The sequence below is a fragment of the Ammodytes marinus genome (assembly GCF_949987685.1).
Source record: "Ammodytes marinus genome assembly, chromosome: 20".
Classification (NCBI taxonomy): domain Eukaryota; kingdom Metazoa; phylum Chordata; class Actinopteri; order Uranoscopiformes; family Ammodytidae; genus Ammodytes; species Ammodytes marinus.
In genome coordinates, this window is record NC_137224.1 from 22840089 (window position 1) to 22857484 (window position 17396).

The 17396-nt window shown below is 39.6% G+C and overlaps 1 protein-coding gene across 1 annotated transcript in view; it reads right to left on the reverse strand.

Annotated features, from left to right (window-relative positions):
* The window catches only part of rbfox3a (RNA binding fox-1 homolog 3a), a gene marked incomplete at its 3' end in the record, with an annotated part of 327028 nt that extends 310467 nt beyond the window's left edge, over nt 1-16561 (reverse strand). The window contains exon 1 of the mRNA XM_080048488.1: nt 16512-16561. Within this exon, the coding sequence (XP_079904614.1) occupies nt 16512-16533 (22 nt within the window). The 5' untranslated portion in view covers nt 16534-16561. The remainder of the gene's footprint in view (nt 1-16511) is intronic.
* Between the last annotated feature and the right edge of the window lie 835 nt (nt 16562-17396).

Consider the following 17396-nt stretch of genomic DNA (forward strand, 5'->3'; position numbering starts at 1 on the left):
AGGCAACAATCAAGCATGTTAAATCTATTCCTTTAACTAATATAAACTAAATTACTGCCAATGGACATTTGATCTACAATGGAAAGAGAGCAGAGCACACACAGTCACAGAGTGGAAATAATTTGGTACAAAGTGTCACCTCTACACACACACACACACACACACTTTGCACATTTTGCATACATACCCCCAATGCAGTACAGTACAAAGTAGAGGCTCAGTGTTAAGTGATGAAGCAGCAGAACCAGCGCTGGCGTCGATAAGGATCCAGCCTGACATTTATTAAAGCACTTTTTTTTTCCTCTCGTGCTGCAACACTGGGACTTCCACACAAGGAGCCAGTGGACGAAGGCATAATTAAAAAGATAATGGGGCTGGCAGTGGCCCGGGCTGGCACGGCCCAAGGGCTGCCCATAACGCTATCAGGGGCAGGACAGCCAGAAATGAGAGGCAATCCATTTGAAGTCCATCCCCACCACTGTCCCCCCTCGTCAACCAGCTAAAAAGCATATAACACGTTCCATCCTCTCACACACAGTTCGACTGGAGGCAAGCAGGAAGGTGGAAGTCACAGATAGCGGGCCTTATCTCACCGTTTAAAATGTAATTGTTGTCTTCTGTCAGCTAAGTTTTTTCCTCCACCTTCCACTTTCGATCTTTAATGAAGATTAAGGAAGTCCCAACAAAAAAGCCTTATCAACATGACTGAGGAGGAGAGCAACATATCAGGGGGGAAACCTGCACACACACACACACACACAGGACTGCCGCTCCCTATACGCAGTGTACGCAGAGCGCGTAGGGCACCAAGTACCTGCCCCCCCCCCAATTTATATATATATATATATATATATATATATATATATATATATATATATATATATATATATATATATATATATATATATATACTGTATATAGGGGAGAACAGGGTAATCTGAGCCACTTTTTACATTTGCTCGCCTCTAAGGGAGCTACAATGATTTATCACTCAAATGTACAAATTTCCCATTAATTCAGGATGTTTCCTAGAAATGGGCATTAGCAGAATTTTTTCAAGACAAAGGGCAGTGAAAATATGATTGTTTTAAAAAAAGTTGTCAAGTGGCTCACTTTACCCCAGCTGTGGGGTAAACTGATCCACTTACTTTTTCCACTCTGAAACTACCATAACAACACATATTGTAACAGTTAGAATCCTGAAAGCTAGCCACGCATTCCAGAACTAATGTCGGACTAGTAAAATAATGATGGGGTTTGGTCAATTAAGCAAAGCACATTTTCTAAACACTTGAAAGTAACTCTGAACAAAATCAAATACAACATATTATAATTCAAAAGGTTTTAATAAGATTCAAATGAAAGGTAGAACCAGTTAGATTAGAACACAGTCTGGGGGTCAGAACACAGGACCTTTAGAGCCAGCTAGTGTCTGGGGGTCAAAGCATAGGAAAATCAGAACCAGCGAGAACAGCCTGGGACTCAGAACACAGGAGAAGACCCAACTGGATTATAACATCAGCCTGTCATACTCTACAACTAGGCCTACTCTACATTCCAGCCCTGAAGGTTACAGGGAAAGATAAGAAGGTGCTCTTTTTGTGTGGTTTCCTTAGTCGTTTTCCTGGTGTATTTCCTTGGAATGATGGCTTTTCTACAATGTATATGACATTACAATAAAACATATGTTATGTAATATTACATTGAAATATGATTAACCTTCCTCTCGTGTTAGGGTCGCCACCGACCCATTTTGGATTTCAAATGCATAAAAGAACCACTTACATTTTGTTTATTACATCAAGATTTATTGACTTTGTCAGGAACCTCTATTTCAACAAAATTAAAAAAATTAAAAAAAATTCACTCAATTATAAAATGCTCTGGTGGAAATTATAACACTGGTGGTGTTAGGGTCGTTTTCGACCCGGTTATAGAATAAGATGTAAAAAACAATAACTAGAGACAAAACTGAAATCTTAAGTGCACTGTCAGCCAACACAATGACAGTCAGCTCCTCTCCCAATCATGTGAGCTCTGGGGGGGTTCTCATTTTGACTTTTTTTGCCCTTATACCTGCATAAAAGCGAAACAAACAGACGGGCATATCCAGACATGTGAGGTCAATTCAGTATAGAGTTGGTGACTTGCAGAGTGCACATCTCCTATTTGCAGCATTCAAAAATGAGGAGATATACAGTGAGCCAAGTTCTGGATCATGTTTTTGGTGAAAATGGCCACCTGATTCTAAAAATAAGAGGTTTCAGGTCTGCCGAAGCACTAAGGACAGAAAGATAAAAGTATTGTGCTTTACCTACAAGAAATATTTCCGCAAAGAACACTAAAAGTGTTGCTCTTTGCCACACATCTGAACACACAACCAAACATTTGCACACAGAGACTTTTACTCTGTTTTTTTTACTAGTTTTGGAACTAGTAATTGATTTTGATTGATTTGATTTGTTGATTGGTTGTTGTTTATTTTACCTTACAAATCTATATTTTGTGTTGTGACTTGTTCTGGTTTTCATTGTGTGTTTGTATAATGCTGAAATAAAAGTTTTTTTGCTGTTTTCTGAAATAAATATATATGGGTCGTAATTGACCAGTAACACCATAGATGTTAAAAAGGTCAATAATATTAATATGAAAAAATAAATAAAACAAATTTAGTTAAGAAATGTGTTCTCATACCCCTCAGTAATAATCAGGTAACACAACAACCAAATATTTATTTATATGATTCTCTTGAGGTTAATTTTACAATTTTTTTTGTTGAAATTGAGGCGCATACTTACAAAAAAAAGGCCCAGCCGCCTACACCAAAAATATAATAAACAATATTTTCATGGATAAGGAAGCCTAACAAGGTAACCAGGAGATGAGAAACAAACTGGATGATAGATAATTGTTTTTAGTGTTTTTTTACAGCTGATTTCAGACACAGGTCGAAACCGACCCGCTAACACCATGGATGGTGGCAGGAAGTTAACACAGGAGGAAGGTTAAGACTAAACTTAACTTGTGCGTCATGGTGGGGGAAAGTGAGACAGTGGCTCACTTTCCCCCACAGCATTTGGCTCACTTTCCCCCACCACCACAATTTGAGAAAAAAATACCTCTCTTAGCATTTCAGGCTCATCTTCAGTTATCATCATCACATGGTTTCATATGTTGGTAGTTCATCAACACGTATGATAGAAGTTTTTCTACGTGAATACATTTGCTTTGGCACAACAGTTGATTACTTTTACATGCAAAATACCTATTTTGGTGAAAAAAACATGCTTATCACAGCACCATGAGGTCCTCTCTTTCAGGGCCATGGGGAAATGAGAGGGGCTTGAAAACATATATCTCCCATGACCACAAATGTTTTCCGTTGCCTAGATACAGGGGGTGGCTCACATTACCCGATGCCTCAGATTCCTCCGTTCTCCCCTATATATATACCTATATTTTTATTTTTTATTTTTTTAATTACAAAGGAAAACGAGATGATCTGGGGGGCCCCCCAAAATTGAGGTTTCTTAAACAATTTCATGATAATCATTACATTCCAAAAAATATATAAATTAGTTATGAACAGGCCCATCGTTGTTTTTACTTAGTTGTGTAACCTATCCCTCAATTCGGGAAAATGATATGTTTCCCCCAATTATAGCCTACCCAGCTTTATCAAGCTGTTTTTGAATGGCGATTCATAATGGAAAGCGGGGCCGGCAGCAGCCAAGGGGCAAGGGTGGGCCTGCCCACCCAATCAAAAGTGAAGAAAATGTAATAAAAATATGTCTATTTACTATACCAGGACCATTCCTAGCTTCTGATTAGGTGAGCACGGCGACAGCCCACCTCCAAATTCACCCCATCACCAGTTTTTTCTGTGGTCAACGTCCACAGAGCGCAGTCTCTCCTTTGCAAAGGCAGTTAATAGGATAATCGCCAACTTTTTTCACATGTTAAGCTGTTCTTTCTGTTAGTAAATGCTCTTCGCAAAAACTCATCACTACAGCAAATGTGCGAAAAAGCAGTCGCAGAGACATTGCAATGTCCGCAGCATCTTGGTGTTTTCGTTTTATTTTTATTTTTTTTTGGGGGGGGGCTCACTGACAATTTAAGCTTAGGGCACCCAAAAGCTTAGCAGCGGCCCTGCACACACACACACACACACACACACACACACACACACACACACACACACACACACACACACACACACACACACACACACACACACAACCTACAATTGACCTACAGGTCAACATGCAAATAAACCTAAAATATTAAAGCACAAGACGCCTTGCAAGAAGTAATACAAGTACACACTTTAGTACACACATGCAGGGGCTGGAAACAAGGCACAACTTTCCTGCTACACTGAATTCCAGATCCATCCAATCCATCTACCTACATGTACCATACACGACATTAGGGGTGGGAAAAATAATCGATTCTCCGATGCGTCGCGATTCTCTCTCGAACGATTCTGAATCGATTCAGAAAATCAATTAATAATCGATTTAAAATTATTATTTTTTTTTTTTTTTTACTAGTATTTAATACTTAATACAAGTTTGAGTTGTTAAAAGTGGCGACAAAAGGGCTGAGAGCAGCAAACCCATATGACCTGCACTGGCTTTGTGTCTGTTTACGTTTTTGTATGATAGCTAAATTCCAAGCCATACTTTTTGCACAATGTGTTGAAATGACATAGAAAATAATAGAATAGAAATCCTATAGAAACATGATTTACAAGAGTAGAAAGAAAATTAAAGTGAATCGGTTTAGTTTTTACATACTTCCATATTGTGTTGAAATGCAAGCTGCATTGATTATTGCACTGGTCATAGAAAGTCATATTTGTAACAAGAAAAGCTTTTTCTCTAATACAATATTAGAGAAGGTAATTTATCTGTTGATTGTCTGTAATGATCATCACAAAAGTAGGAAGTGATTAGCTAACTCTGAGTAGCAAACTCAGATGTGTATATAAATATATTTTGAAAATCACACAAGGGTAAGTACGTATAAAAAATTGCATCGTGATGCATTGATAATCGATTTTGAATCGAATCGTTGACCTCTGAATCGGAATCGAATCGTGAGGTGCCAAGAGATTCCCACCCCTACACGACATGGTGCTACTATTCACCTATACTGTAATATTACCATACGGTCTAAATAAATGTTTTGTGGTTTCAAAAAGAAGAAAGAGAGAAAAATTAACCTCAACATTCACTCACCGGCCACTTTATTAGGTACACCTGTTCAATGGCTTATAAAAAGAAATAGCTAATCAGCCAATCACATGGCAGAAAATCAATGCATTTAGGAATGTAGGCCGGTGAGTGTATGTTTGACTATTCATGGCACTTCAAACACATCTTGTTTTAAAGGTCCCCTATTATGCAAAATGCAATTTGTCATTGTTTACAAACATTAATATGGGTCCTCTATGTGACTACAGCCAAATAACAAGCCTCTCTTTTTCTTTAGCTTCTAATTCATCCGACCCAGTGTCTCAAAATAAAATGCATTTCACTTTAAAAAGGTAAAAAACAAATCTCCCGGGGGGGCATACCCCCGGACTCCCCTAGCAGAGTTGTGACCTCGGCTGGCTACTATTTTCACCCAGCTGGACATTGGAGCCAATAGTGGAAATACTGTATATATCTATGTGTATAGTATATAGCTCTGGACTACCACCATCCAGGTTGCCCAGTCCCAAAGCTTTCTCTTCAATCAGCTCAGGCTGCCTACAGTTAATACTGCGATAAAAAAAAGATACATTATGTTGTATATAATGTATATTATATGTTATTAATAAACATTTTGGAGAAAAAAAACATGCAAGAATTAAATCTCCCACACAGCAACACTCAAAGTTTATTTGCATATTGTGTTCTACACAATTCACAGTAAATGTGCCAAAAATCAGACGCAGAGATCTTTCGGCTCGTGCGCTCAGCGCGCGCTCGCATCTTCGGTCTCTCTGCCCAGTGTGCCCACCTAAAATTTCTACAGGCCCACCCTAATCTGACTGTCTAGAACCGGGCCTGACGTTACACGTAGACATGCAACAATTCATACTTCCCCACTCCACGGGGGGTGCTATTATTCAGTTTTTTGATTTTCCACAAGGGGGTGCTGTTTTTAAGCCACGCCCCTCACACCATAAGTCCGATAGACTGGCCGCCTTTGACCAAAACGTTGTTTCTCTACTCCCCTTCTCTCTGTCTCTTTGTCTCTCTCTTCAACACTCATGAGCTTAAAATGATACGCTGGTGTAGCACATGGTGGCCTAACATATTAATAAAACCATTAATGCTATTTTTTCCGTTCATCTATCACCCATCTGAAGGTCCTGTAGAACATGTACAACGTTGACAAGGACTCCAATGCAGGATGAACATGCTGACATACCTAGATGTAATAAGGGCACGCAGGCATGCACAGTACATAGAGAACCAGTTCATAGCAGCTTCACAGCCATCCCAAATCACCAGCTACCAGAGGAGCGTCCCATTAACATTAACAGCCCCTGTTAGATCTCAGCCAATCAGAGGAGAGAGCAGCCAAATTGATATCCCGGATTCAATCTTAATCCCATGACACAATCATGCCTCCACTTAAGCTCGGGAGATGCGCTTCATTTATCAGATAGAAGGTGCTATTTTCATTAAAGTCATATTATCGCACGCTTTCACATGAAAGGCTTTTGCACGTATCAGCATGAATATAAATGGGAGAGTGCGCACCCACACACACACACACAAACTCAGAAGGAGCAAAGGTTTCCATATTTTTTAGTGGAAGGGGAGATTGGGTGTCGCTTATTGATATCAGAGAGAAAGGAAAGAGCAATATTGGCACCTAAATGAGTCCCAGGGCAAGTTAACTCTCTCTCGTTCACACACAAACACACACACACACACACACACACACACACACACACACACACATCTTTCTAAAAGACGAGAGCGGAATTCACACCAAATCAGGCTAAGTGGATGTGACATATGGGGAGATGAAAAACACACTTTTATTTGTATAACTGTGGTGTCGTCTGTGTGTGCGTGCGCAACATATAACCTTGTATATATTTCTTTAAGTAATGCCTTCTTCAGCTTCTGTGTGATAAGAGTTGTGGAATATGTGTGTGTGTGTGTGTGTGTGTGTGTGTGTGTGTGTGTGTGTGTGTGTGTGTGTGTGTGTGTGAAATCTACAGTTGTCTATTGATACATTTTGAGGAAACAAATGTGAGTCAATTCATTAATAACTGGCAACTCTGCATCTGCAACCAAATCCCATACAGGTCTTCATATGTAAAGCGCTTTACACGGAGAAGCAATTACTCCCATCTACCCTCCTCAGACACACACACACACACACACACACACACACACACACACACACACACACACATACACATATCTAGATGGCCAAGGGGCATGAGGGAGGGAGAGAGAGAGACAGAGAAAAGCTGACTTAAACATTTTTCTCCATTTCACAAAAGTAGCTGTGCTGTTGTCAACATGATGAATGAGAGAATAAAAAAGAGAGAGAGAGAGAGACATAGAAAGAAATGGAGAGAGAGAGGGAGGTAAGGGAGAAACAAGTTTTAGAAAAAGAGGTGAACTGCCCTGTAAAATGTGACTGCAGCTGTTGAACATTATCATTTGTGATAGTTTTTTTCTTTTAAGTTATTGCAAATGTTGACCTATGTATTATTGGTTGGGGGGATCTTAATTAGAACCTTGTGTCTTGTGAGTGTGTGTTGTGTCATCATTTTGTAATGACAGTTGTTGCATACATGCCCTTTCATTCATTTAATGATTGGACCGTCAGCACATCTGTGTGTGTGTGTGTGTGTGTGTGTGTGTGTGTGTGTGTGTGTGTGTGTGTGTGCGCTTGCATGCATAAAGTCAAACACACACACACACACACACACATATTTATGACCCCGTCCTGCTGCCGGTCATTAAACAGGTGAAAACGGACTCTAAGAAGCAGCCTCAGCATGTTACTGCCATAGACTTATAAAGCTGCAGGTTCAGCATTCAGGTTGGAGTGAGTGTGTCAGTGCATAATCAACTGGGAAAAAAAATGCTAGATAGACCACATGCTATCAAGTGACTGATGTCTTCATTTGATTTATTTGAAGAATGTATCGAGTAAATGTATCTCTGATTTGGAAATGCTAAACTCTTGATTCAAATATAAAAAAAAAGTTAGACAAAATCAAATTGTTTGGGTATAAAGGCAGGCAGTTTAAGACGTGTGTGTGTGTGTGTGTGTGTGTGTGTGTGTGTGTGTGTGTGTGTGTGTGCGCGTGTGTGTGTGCGTGTGTGTGTGTGTGTGTGCGCGTGTGTGTCTGAGGAGGGTAGATGGGAGTAATTGCTTCTCCGTGTAAAGCGCTTTACATATGAAGACCTGTATGGGATTTGGTTGCAGATGCAGAGTTGCCAGTTATTAATGAATTGACTCACATTTGTTTCCTCAAAATGTATCAATAGACAACTGTAGATTTCACACACACACACACACACACATATTCCACAACTCTTATCACACAGAAGCTGAAGAAGGCATTACTTAAAAAAATATATACATGGTTATATGTTGCGCACGCACACACATAAACACACACGCACACAGACGACACCACAGTTATACAAATAAAAGTGTGTTTTTCATCGATATTATTATTATTATTATTATTATCATTATCATTGTTGTTGTTGTTGTTGTTTCATCCATGAACCGATGCAGACTTGTATGTTCTACATTGCTGCAGACTGTCTGATCCAGCTGCAGTAATAAGACATTGTACAGCACAAGGAAGCAGCCTCTCCATGGTGGCTGTGTGCATAGGCTTCATTTTCAAATGGAAGATTTTGATTCATCGGGATAAAATGGCAGTTTGTGATCAAAACCTGTGTGACTGAACAGGTCTGTTGGATCACATTCTAGGGAAGTCAGCTTGCCCAGACCTCTGCTTTAAAGTTGATAAGAATTACCATCACATCTTAAAACTATGGCTGTCAGCGTTTACACGTTAATTGCTATTAACGCTGATTAGAGCATACTGCGTTATTTTGTTTTGTTTAAAATCGCATTTATCACATGCCGCTACTTGTCCGTTTGCTGCACCGTTTGACTTGTTCTCAAGCCGCCGCCACAGCAGCTTCCCGTTTCCCAAAGGCTCGGTCGACAAGTCAAACATAAATTTGCACCTTGTGTAAAATGGAATTAAAGTATCACCAAAGAACTTCCAGTTCCACCGATGTGCTTAGCATAGTGCAGCTAGTCAGACGGATGCTAACAGGCACAGGCAGAAGTGTGCAGACTATTGCACTCCATGTTGAAGGAAATCTAAAAGTCAAGTTCATCAGTCAACTTTCATTCAATCCATTTGATTCACAATTAATATACACCGGTTACATTGTTGATGTGGACTTAAATATGGTTGTGAATGCAAAATAATATCATTTTTAACATGAAATTGAGAAAATATGATTAATCGCCATTAAATATGGATTCATCATGTTAAACACATTTTTTTTGTATCAAATGACAGCCCTAGCTAAAACCCATAAGAAGCATGGTCGAAAATGTGTAAAAATACTGCCTCATTGTTCAAGGTAAAGGTTAGAAAAAGAAAAGAGAGAGAGACAGAGAGAGAGAGAGTGGATGCCAAGCTGCAGATGCCCTGACAAGAAGAAACACTGCTGTCTGAGTTTTCAATCCACAGTATTAGAAAAGAAGCAAGATTCACTGCTGCTGACAATGCTTCAAAACATGATTTTTACAGTAATTTAAGCAAATTGTGATGTGATATCTTTCTACAATTAAATGTAATGGTGCAATGAAGTGAACAAGACCAAGACAAGAAAGTTAAATATCTGGTACCACCTGCTGGTCAAAGTCAGAGGAGATGAAACACACACACACACTCACACACATGCACACACACGCTGTCATGTGGTTCACAAAAAATAAACAAAGCGTGCCCACTTTGTTAACATTCCCTTAGTGTACATGCCAGTTTACAGAGTGTAGGCTGTTTATTAACACTTGATTTTTTTTTTCAGCGTGCACACACAGTACGGACAGGTAGCGGGATCGTAGAGGATATATTCACTGATTTAGAAAAAAAGTGATTTTGACAACAAGCATTCTCTAGAATCTCTGACCCCACCTTTAAAGGCTTACAGGGAGGGTTTATTCATGACGACGTTTTGAAACGCAGTTCCTTTGAGAGTTCTCCTAGCCTATTAGGACCAGTAAAACAACATGAATATTGAATGTAAAAAAGCCCCTCTCGCCTCTTTTGGATGGCCCTGGCTGATTGTGATCCATGGCACCTGACAATCGGGGCGCCATTGCAAACAGGGCCATAACCTGGTGCTTGTGTTGCTGATGACAGTGTGAGAGAGAAAGAGAGAGAGAGGCTAAAAGCTCTCTCTCTCTCTCTCTCTCTCTCTCTCACTCTTTGTGCTGACCGAACCATCTTTTTCTCTCATCACACTTCTCTATTTGCCTTCACTATAGGACTTTGTCACTCCTTTAATTGTAATGGCCTTTCTGGGAGGTGTTAGGAGCAGCTTAAGAGAGACACCGGACATCACTTGCAACAAATACAAAAAAAAAACAACATTCATCATTCACACTCCTGCCTGAACTCTGTTTGTTTGTGTGTGTCCACCCCAATCCCCAACGGATCACAGTGCCTACTGAGCTTTTCTAGCCTTCTTCACCCATAGAGGATACGTTTTCTTTACATTAAGCCTTCTTACTACACGGCTGCTAATGAAAATTACTCAAGGAGTTAAATGTAACTGCCTCTTTTTTAATATATATTTTATGTCCTGCAATAAGATTATTATTATTTATTATGAATTTGGGTAAGTAAGAGTATGTTATCGTAAAGATGATGTACTTTCATGAATGCATATACATTTGTATGTTTATGTGTTATGTTTGTCTTGTGAGAAAAACAAATCATGCTCATGTGTGTTTGTTTGTGCTTAAGTGAGTGTGTGCGTGCGTCTGTTTGTGTGTGTGTGTGTGTGTGTGTGTGTGTGTGTGTGAAAACTATTGCCATGGCGATATTTCCTCTTTAGCCCCGAATGCTAGTGTTTATCTGTGTTAATAATGTAACGTTGACAAATGAATTGAACTGAAAATATGTTTTAGAACAAGAAAAAAAAAAGAAAAACAAGCAATAATAAACAGTAATAGAAGAGCGCTATATAAATAAAATGTATTATTATTATTATTATTATTATTATTATTATTATTATTATTATTATTATTATTATAAAATGCTGAAACAAGTGGACAGTTATAATTAAGTAATATTTACAAACAATATAAAACCACGTATTAAAAAAAAACTGTTCATCACTTGCTTTACCCGTTGGAAAAAGGGCTGAGAAGAAAGAATAACTCCAACGTTTGGCTTTAACAGCTCGCCGGTTGCTTTGTGCTATCACCATTAAGGACGGGCCTTTAATTTTTAATGAGGAAGAAACAAACAAACTCTCCCGGCTTCGCTAACATTAACCGATGACTATGGGGTCACATTCAACCAATCAGCAGGGAGCAATCAGCCCACAGCAATCAGCGTCACAGGTACACTTTGGATTTAGGGCGTGTGTCCTGGGATCAGGCAATACTCATTGTGTGGAATCAAGCCATTAACAGCCTTGTTTTAGTCTATCCCTGCGTTTCAATCCCCAATACTTCCCTGCTATTTAGTAGACTAGAAAAAGATTTAGGATGTCAGATTTTTGCATGCTTTAGAATACCCAGATGCCTACTACATCCGGTCGAAATGGTTTGTGTTAAAATCAACATGCCATTAGGGGTCATTCTGACCCACAATCTAGTGCGCACCGGAAGTCGACAGAGCCTCTGTATGAAAAAACAACCAGGGATGCGACGGATGTATAAGCAATAGGCAAGATCAAGACTCGCTTTTGTGATGAAATTAATAGGTAAAAGTATGTCCCGATTGTGCCCGTGCCTACTGCATGCTAACTAGATTATTTGTTTGAACAGCTGTAGTATGTACAGTAGAATGGAAAAAGATAATGAGTATGTGATTTGGAACATAGACCATTTTTATCCCACCACCAGTATATAGTGTTGTACTGTTCCGTCTGACCACAGATGGCAAATGTGACATTATGTAAAATTTCAGTGTAGGGGTGAGATTAATTTCCCAACTAGAGGAACAACAAGAGCCTCTATTAACCCCTGGGCAGCAGACTACCCTCACTTTAATTATGTCATTTTCAGAAGACAAGTTCCTTGAAGTCTTACATGGTGCGAGACTTTTCGATGAACCCGATTTCTAAAAATGTTGCACATTTATACTACATCCGATCTCAGAGTTCAATACACCTTCATATTTCCACCGGTGAAGTAGGTCTTTAAGATGGCACCATCCACCACTGCCTCAAGTCCTTCCACAATATCAAGTGATGAGGAGAATGTGTATATTAGGGCTGACCCATAATAGTCGACGATTCGATGGGAGGAGCTATCTATCTATTTTGGCTATATGGTGGTGCTAAATGTCTGACATGGGATTGCTTCTAATACATCCTTATACTTCACCTATTGTAATATAAAGATCAGCCTATTAATATTAGGCCTACTGTTAATAAACATATTATAATGCATCTCATTTAGCGGCCTTTACATAAGAACTCTGCGCTTCGCTTCCACCATGTACAGAGCAGCCATCAGTACAGTAGAGTTCAGGTATACGTCATCAAAAGTGTAGCGAGGTAGAGGGGGGATCCAAGCATTGTGCCACACCAAGCTGATGGTGGTAATAATGGTGTTTATAACCTATGTTGTTTACACTGGAAAGGTACATCAATTGGATGCTATGTGCTTTGCAGGATCTCAAGAGTTTGTACAAACACAACTCAAATGTATCTTAGACTTGGTCCATAAAAAAGAGCCTTGACCCTAACATGACAGGGGTTTTGCTGTACCATAAGACCTTTAAATCTTTCCCTAAGTAGATACACAAACTAAACATGATTAAATGATCATTTACATGCAGACTTCTAACCTAAACAATTCACATTGCTAGCTCCACTGCACACAAAGGAGAGGCCTTTAACTTTATAGATACTTGATTAAACTATAGTTCAAAATGTGTTATAACGTAATACACCACAATACCACACCATGTTATCCTGTGTTATCGCAGCAGGTGTAATTCTGTGCCACAGAAAACCTCTCGGTCTCCAGCTGTCCGCCCGTTGCTGCGCTGCCCTTCCCCCCCAACATCAACACCTTCCACCGGCTGAGTTTCCAGAGCGCAGCACCGTCACGGCCACTAGTGAGAGCTGGAGTCGCGAGACCGAGAAGCAGAAACTGCAGCAGAGCGGTCCACAAAAACAAGCAGAAATCACCGGGTAACTTGGAGAAAGCAATCATGTGTATAGAGCCCTTCATTGTGCGTTCATAAATCACCACCGGAGTCTCGCAAATGAGATTATGGATCAATGAGCATGAAAAAAAATACATGATTCCACTGACCATAGGCAAGACTTGACAAATCAGATTAAACTACATTCTTAGTCAGGGACAGCACTTATTTATTTGTTCTGTAGAATATCTTTGTCTTCCAACAGGTGCATATCCCCGGGACGCCCACTAAAGGCATAAGGCCGTTAACTTTGTCCCTTCTGTGCTACTATAGAAACATGGCGGTGCAATATTCATGATTACAGCTTTTGTACCGTATCACCACATCACCCATCTCAATGCGGGAGCTTCAAAAGGAGCACCCAGCCCCTCTCTCTCCAACAATGATCATCTCTTTGAGCCATGCACAACCTTCCAATTAGCTGCCATGTCACTGTGATCGGGCTGCACCGCCTTGATTGGGGCCTGGAGGCCTGCTGACAAACACTGATAGAGGCTAAACCAGGCCAAGCTGGAATTTATATTATGGGGGAGTGTGTGTGTGTGTGTGTGTGTGTGTGTGTGTGTGTGTGTGTGTGTGTGTGTGTGTGCTTGCGTGCATGTGTTTGTACTCCAGGTTATTAAGTATATTATAAATTCCAGTCACTCCCTTGTGCACACAGTGATTAAACAGATATGTCTCAAATAAAAATATTTCATGTGTGGGGTGTGTACGGTATTCTGAGAGTTCAAATCATAGCCTCCCTCGTTCTAACAATAATTTAATAGGTGTAGCTAATGTCCAAATAAATAACACAACCTGCTAATTAATGGTCGTCCCGTTTGTTTGCTTTAGTATTTTCTGGTAAAGTAAAACATGTGCAACGCAATGGAAGCTATTGTCCAGAACGCATAGGCAAACATAGCACGGATTCCAGACTATATTCCAGACTACAGATTATATATATATATACAGCCGTGGAAAAAATTAAGAGACCACTCCAAATATTCTGTGTCTCTTGTTTTACTCTTTAGATGAACAGTTTGGTTGTATTGTATACACTACTGATAACATTTCTACCAAATTCACAATAAAAATATTGTCATTAAGAGCATTTCCATGAAGTAATGTAGAGATGAGGATTGAAGAAAAATCCAGACTGGTCTCCTATTTTTTTCCCCGGCTGGACAGTATATATATATATATATATATATATATATATATATATATTCCACTGCACAGTCCACTCCATATATATATATATATATATATATATATATATATATATACACAGTATATATATGGAGTGGACTGTGCAGTGGAACCACATGGACTACTGTGTACATTTCCACAGATCTAAGCTGGTTTTGATTGATCTTCCACTGTGTGCTATTAGATTGCTATTGATGTGCTGGGTAGGACAGATGGGGCCACACCTATACAGCCACGGTCACGCTTTAGAAGCTCAAATTTAATCTAAATAATAATACACTTTTTTTTATGATGGAGCTGCAACAGAGGTTTTTGGAAGTGAGTGCTGCATGGGTTGCTAGGTAGGAAGTGTGCAGGGTAACATTAAGGACCGGGTGTTTACAGCCAGCGTTTTTTAAGAGCCCGCGCTAAAACACACCATGCACTTGTGCAGTAGAAAACTGTGGGAAAACATAATAGCACAACACTTAGATCTAGAAGCAACCATGAAAGTTAATCCAGCTCAATACTGCTAAGGCTAAATCAAACTTGTCATCATTTTAACTGAAGACATTTGAGTATTCAGTTATTATCTGCTTTTTTTTAAGACTTGCAAATTATTTTATTTTTTTTATGATGCATCATACAACATAACATACATCATCCAGTCCGTGGCAACAAACAGACCTCCCCCCCAACCCTGTAACCAAAAGGGTTAACAACCTACATACAGGGTGGTTTAACTAATAAACCAACATGAACAATAAAAAATAAAATAAACACTGTGTGAAACATGAGAAAATATACAAGCAATTTTACAACATTGTGCATCCACCTCACCTTTACATCTTTACACTGGCACATCCTGCATCCTATACTATAGTCTACTTTACATATGTAGCATAGCTTTAAAACACCTGCAGCATGATGACCAACAGCTTCTACAGAACATTTTCTACATCTTAGAGATCTAGAATTCTCGATCTAAAAAACAATTTCGGATCCAACAACCACATAGCCTTTTCCAATCTTTTTTTTTCTAATCCACGAGGAAAAAGCACAGGCCAAAAAAGGCAAATATGACGAGCTGTACATCATATTTCATCCATGCTAGTGAATAATAGATAACCAGGTTCTTTAACTGTGGTTATTTTCACTCCAACAGGTCTGGCTTGGGCCCAACAGACCATTCTCTTTTTTATTTGATTATTACAGCGGAAGGGAGCGAGAGAGAGAGAGGGAAGGAGCAGGAAGAGGGATGGAAAAAGAAGAGAAAAAAACGAGAGAAAGAAGAAAGGTGGATGGAGAGATAGATAGCTAGATAAAAAGAAAGAGAGGGAGAGAGTGTGTGTGTGTGTGTGCAGCGGCGTGGCAGAGAGAGAGAGAGAGGCAGGCTGAATTAAAGAGGCTTTTTTGTGGCGTTTAATATCCATTCATTGGCTGGACTGCTGACACAGTGAGAGCACTGCGCTCAGGATTTATAGCCACTTCTAATGGGCATGCCCAGAACCAAAGCACTGCAGTCAGCACTTTCTCCCCTCTGCGCACACACACACACACACACACACACACACTCGCAAAGACAGCCCACTGAACATATACGCACACATACACACGCAGGCACACACACACACACATGTGCGCGCATAGCCCGCACGCACGCACACACACACACACACACACACACACACACAAACACACACACCTTGGTAGCTATGCTGTAGATGTCTGAGCACATGAATCAGTATACACACTGCACTGGAATGTACAGATGTGGTCCTTTTGTGATAGTGTATGTAACAAAATGATAGGTGCATGTACACACACACACACACACACACACACACACACACACACACACACACACACACACACAAACACTGACCTGCCCAACTGGGGGTCTCCATGTACAGCTGAACTGGTCGGAGAGAAGGGACCTGTGTGCTGCCCTATGAGAAAAACAGAGGAGAGAGAGAGAAAGGTTAGTTATCAAAGACACCTTTTAACATCAAACACAGGTTGTGAGAGACAACAAACCATCCAGAGGGAAATAGGGCTCAACAGTGGGAATGAAAATCATATTAGTTTTCTCCATAGCAGATTTGATCCTGTAGATTTGACATGCCCTGCGTTCCAAATCACATACTTTTTCAGTTTACTGTCTAACATACTTCAGTTAAGTATGCCAGTTTGCTACTGAAAAAAAAATACAATTGGATGTTTTAGGGCATGTGGGTGGCTTATTGCATTTGGCATGCATGTTTTTGGACATCCTTAATTTTTTTCTGGCATACTAAATAGTATGAAGTGAAAATGCGGCATGTCGGCTGCTATCGGTGTACAAGTGAAACTCGAAAAATTAGAATATCGCGCAAAAGTTCATTTATATCAGTAATTCAACTTAAAAGGTGAAGATAATATATTATATAGACTCATTACATGCAAAGAGAGATATTCCAAGCCTTTATTTGTTATAATTTTGATTATTATGGCGTACAGCTTATTAAAACCCCAAATTCAAAATCTCAGAACATTTTAATATTACATGAAATCAATGAAAACGGGATTTTAAATACAGAAATGTCGGCCCTCTATAAAGTATAATCATCCATATGTACTCAGTACTTGGTTTGGGCCCCTTTTGCATTAATTCTTGCCTCAATTCCAATTCATTTTCCATGATATTCTAATAATATGAGTTTCACCTGTAGTTTACGTCTGTTTTCCTTTTACTATAGAGAAACAGAAGAGAATAAATGAGGAACACAGA